This window comes from Berghia stephanieae, chromosome 6 (assembly GCF_034508935.2).
Source record: "Berghia stephanieae isolate SIO BIC M18660-M18661 chromosome 6, UCSD_Bste_1.3, whole genome shotgun sequence".
NCBI classification, from domain to species: Eukaryota; Metazoa; Mollusca; class Gastropoda; order Nudibranchia; family Aeolidiidae; genus Berghia; species Berghia stephanieae.
This window is the reverse complement of record NC_088365.1, coordinates 48,520,582-48,525,581: the sequence shown is the minus strand read 5'-3', so window position 1 is coordinate 48,525,581 and position 5,000 is coordinate 48,520,582. Positions and strand designations below refer to the sequence as shown.

At 31.2% G+C, this 5,000-nt stretch overlaps 1 protein-coding gene across 2 annotated transcripts in view; it reads right to left on the bottom strand.

The window, feature by feature from the left end:
• Positions 1–5,000, bottom strand: part of LOC144975168 (uncharacterized) — a 28,898-nt gene that overhangs the window by 10,470 nt on the left and 13,428 nt on the right. For both annotated transcript variants that reach the window (XM_078918964.1, XM_078918965.1), the window contains exons 12-14: positions 4,271–4,342; positions 2,576–2,659; positions 1,249–1,320 (exon numbers count right to left, since the gene is read on the bottom strand). In XM_078918964.1, the coding sequence (XP_078775090.1) occupies positions 1,249–1,320; positions 2,576–2,659; positions 4,271–4,342 (228 nt within the window). The remainder of the gene's footprint in view (positions 1–1,248; positions 1,321–2,575; positions 2,660–4,270; positions 4,343–5,000) is intronic.

The following is a 5,000-nucleotide window of genomic DNA, read 5'->3' as shown; positions in this document are numbered from 1 at the left end:
CTTCTTCTTCTTCTTCTTCTTCTTCTTCTTCTTCTTCTTCTTCTTCTTCTTCTTCTTCTTCTTCTTCTTCTTATTATTATTATTATTATTATTATTATTATTATTATTATTTATTATTATTATTTTATTATTTATCATCATTACTATCAGTATTATTATCATCATTATTACTACTATTTTAATTACTTTTTCCCCCTATTAAAAGAGCTGTAACTTAACAATACTTGCCTATTTGGACAATAAAGATTATCATTATCATTATTATTATTATTATTATTATTATTATTATTATTATTATTATTATTATTATCATCATCATCATCCATCATCATCATCATCATCATCATCATCATTATTATTATTATTATTATTATTATTATTATTATTATTATTATTATTATTATTATTATTATTATTATTATTATTATTATTATTATTATATATTATATTATTATATTATTATTATTATTATTATTATTATTATTATTATTATTATTATTATTATTATTATTATTATTATTTATCTCATTTGAAGTGTAACACCACTTTTCCGGAGCACTAGATTCATAACTTGTATAACTGATATACTGGTTTCAGTGTGATGGCATATTATTTTCTAGTCTAAATATATTATGCTGGTCGTCAAGCAATATCATTTACGTCTCGAATCCTAATAATCTGCCTATACAACCTGATACAAAAAAAAAATTTATGCAACCATATGATTCATTATGAAGCCTGTTCGTTATTAGTACTCAGAAGGGCTGGTTACATACACACTTCCAAGGAATTTGGAATTCGGAACCCAAAAAGTAAAAGGTATGAGGTCACGATTTTTCTGTCCTATTATGGGCTTGATTTAGCATTGTTGTATATTTTAAAATAATAAAAAATAAGATAAAAATAAAAATAATAAAATAAAATTCCTTTTATTCATCCCCCAAGGGGAAATTTGTCTTTAAGGTATATTCCAAGGGAAGACTATAATAACTCAGGCGCCAGCCGCAATCCAGTGCCTCAACGTGAACTAGGGCCAGGTGACTTGCTCAAGACCACACAACGAGGCAGGTTGTCGAACTCGGCGCCTTTTGGGTACGAAGCAAAGAGCAACGCTGCCCTTTTGCGTTGGTTTGGGAGTATTTCCATTAAAACAATTGGGTAATCAGACCTGACAAATAAGTACACGTTGGTCGTTGGTATCATGAGGACAAGAGATTATATTGCATGATTCAATCATGTCTCACTCACCGCCATTGCTCTTGGCATCTGTTTTCTTTGTCTCACTGGTTGTTTCCCCTTCAGAGTCGGTCGTATCCCTCTCTGGACGAATAAATTGATTTTGAATTGAGAGAATTCAAAATGAATGAATGAGAAAATTAATGAATAAATGGGAGAATGAATGAATGAATGAATGAAATAGAGGTTGGGATTATATCGATTGGATCATTAAATAAAAGTAAAAATAAACGAATTCACCCCCCCCCCCCAAATAAAACAAAAACAACTAACAATACAAAACAGGAATAAACAAAAACAAACAAATACCCACACAAAAAAATCTATAACCCCCGCTCCCCCCCCCCAAAAGAACCCCAACCAAAAAACCATAAAAGCAAACAAACAAACAAACAAACAACAACAACAACAACAACAACAACAAACAAACAAAGAAAAACGAACAAGTACGTGGAACTTGCCTTTTAACGACAGAAAAGACTTATCTGTCTCGTTACGGACCATTTTCCGGAATTTCCCCTAAACGTCATGCCCATCCAATATAAAAATTGATTTTCTTTTTTCTAAACTCTATCTAACTCAAAACGAATGAAAAAACTGGAAAATGACATCCTCCATTTTAATTAGATACATGAACTTGAAACTTTTCAAAACAAGTGTCTAAAAAGAATGTTCAACATATTATTGTTTATGTTGTTGATGGCCGAGGAAGGGGTTTGAGCTCTAAATTTTCCGTGTTTTGTATTTTGTTCTTTTTTAAAGTTGTTATGTTTATTTTTGTTTATTATTAACTGTAACAAAAACGTTTCTTCAGATTTTGTGATTTACAAAAGGAATCTGAAAGAGACAAATAAAGGTTGTATCGATTTTCCTATAGTTTCAGACCTGCCCACTATCATAGAATTACGAAATTTTAGCTCCAATCTTTGAACTTCTTGGGCATCTCTAAGTCATTAAAACTTATTGAAAATGAAAGGTGATTCCAGACTTTAAATTTTAAAGATTTTGAAGTGAAAGCTATCCCTTGTGATGAAAAAATGTTGATTTTTAAAGTTATCTATAGCCACAACAATTTATATCTCCTAAAAATGACACAGTCTTAGATTTTGAAGTAGGCAAGTCTTCAGTTGGTAAAACATAGTCCTTTCAGAGCCACTAGGCCCATGGAGCAGGAGTTTATACCGGTTTCTATAGCGTGAAACGGATAGTAGTAACTGCTTGCTATCCTTCGGAGCTATCAGGACCTCTCCCCACCCCACCCCCTCGCCACCCCCATCTCTTGTAAGGAGTGGATTAACGGAGTGTTGAAGATTAACAAAGTTAAAGTAAATAAACAAACCTTTCCTGACCAAGTCTTTAATTTCGCCTTTCTGTTTCTGAGATCTGAGCTCCTCTTCCAGTTCTTTGATCTCGTGATTTTCCCCTTGGAAGTTAAAAATAGAATTTTCCAATTATATACTCAGTTCCATTAATAAGATCAGGGTCAAACTATTTCAATGGAGCAATGATGATTTTTTAACGAAAACAATATACCACTTTATGTTTATATCGACGTGTACAGATGTGCAGGTTTGATAAGCAAAAATGGATATGGATTTTTTTTTTGTAATGGATATACACTTAAACCAAGGCAAAATATTATCCATTATAACGATGTTAAATCAGGGCCATAATTGCATTCAGTTATCAGACCTGCAAATATGTGCACGTAGGTTTATAACACTTAAAAGATGACGAAAAATTCACATCGTTGAGCAATATTCTAGCCCTTGATATGCATTATTTAAAAATTGTCACCAATTCAGCATGACTTTTATAAAATATGCTTGAAAATTGTAGAAAATGTTCTCCAAATTAAGATCCAAATCTTATCTTATCTTACTAAAAGCTGAATATAGGAATTATCCTTCAAATGCCTTATACAATAGCTTATAATTACAAAATCTCATACAGCTTGCATTGTATCATTCACAGACAGCTTTACACAACTTTGAACGTAAGGAAATATATATCAATACGGCAGTGTAAAATCAAAAATTACTAAAGCATGAAGGCATAACGAAAATGCTTAATTCAACATTAAAATTTTTCCTGATTTTAAGATTAAAAAGTTGTCATTTGTATCCATCAAGCCCACATACTCTTCACCGTTAAACAATTTCAACCGACGTCCACATATTTGCAGGTCTACTTACCAAACGCATGCAATTATGAGCTTGATTTAATATTGTTGTAACGGACAACATTGTTTTTCGTTGGTTTGAGAGTATTACGATTAACGCACAGATCGGGTCACGCCGACCTAGACGAGCCCTGTCACCGGTAAAATTGTTACGTGTATGGGACCTCTTAGTTCTTACTCTGAGTTTTGAGTCCAAGTTCAGAGCGTACCACACTTGGATTGCCGGATCATATATTTTTGCATAGAAAAGGCAAAACAAATTGTAGAAATATGCCAATGTGCTTTTCAGACATCACTTTTTCTGCTAAACTGCACAAAAAATGTTAAGATAAGTCATTGTTTGTTTGTTTGTTTGTTTGTTTGTTTGTTTTAAATCAGGTAACATTTATTTTAAAATTAAGAAATTAAGGAGCCTCTGTGGTGTAATGGTAGTACGTCTGACCGGTAATCAGAACGTTTGAGGTTCGATCCTCAATTGAGGTCGACTGTCTTTTGGGATGGGTTTTTTTCTTGTATTTTTCCTTCTTGCTTTGTCTGGCATCTTTCACACACACACACACACACACACTTGTTCAGATCGTGTATTTTCACCTTGATTTGTCAGTCTAGGGGTAAAATCAGTTAATTTCCTGCGTTATTGTGTATTTGTCCATCAAATATGTAAAATTGAGTAATTATAATCAAATGCACCCTGTACAAAGCAATAAGACAAAATGCCAAACTCAAATTTTAGTTCCAAAATTAAAATAAAATATTAAAAATAAATAAATAATTAATAGATTAAATGGAAAACCTATTACCACTCTTACAGCAAGTCAGTGGTGTTAAAATGATCTACATCATCAAGCTCACCTGCTTCCTCTCCTTCTTCCTTCGGATCACTTTTTTCCAAATGTGTCAAATTTATTTTCTTGACGCTGTCGGCTGAATGAAATGAATAGGTGATAATAAGAATAAATAGAAAATCTCATATCATATCATATCATATCATATCATATCACATCATATCACATCATATCATATCATATCATATCATATCATATCATATCATATCATATCATATCATATCATATCATATCATATCATATCATATCATATCATATCATCATATCATATCATATCATATCATATCATATCATATCATATCATATCATATCATATCATATCATATCATATCATATCCAATCGTTTCATACCATATCATATCATATCATATCATATCATATCATATCATATCACATCATATCATATCATATCATATCATATCATATCATATCATATCATATCATATTCAATCGTTTCATATCATATCATATCATTTCGTATCATATCATATCGTAAAGTATCGTATAATATCATATAAAATCACAGAAAATTATATCAGATATCATATCATATCATGTCATATCATATCATATCAAATCATATCAAAATATATGATATCGTATCGTATCGTATAATATAATATAAAACCATAGACAATTATATCAGATATCATATCATATCATATCAGTAATAAGGCTTTAGGGGGTCCCGATAGCTCAGTTGGTAGAGCACTCGCTTCACACGCAAAGGTACCAAA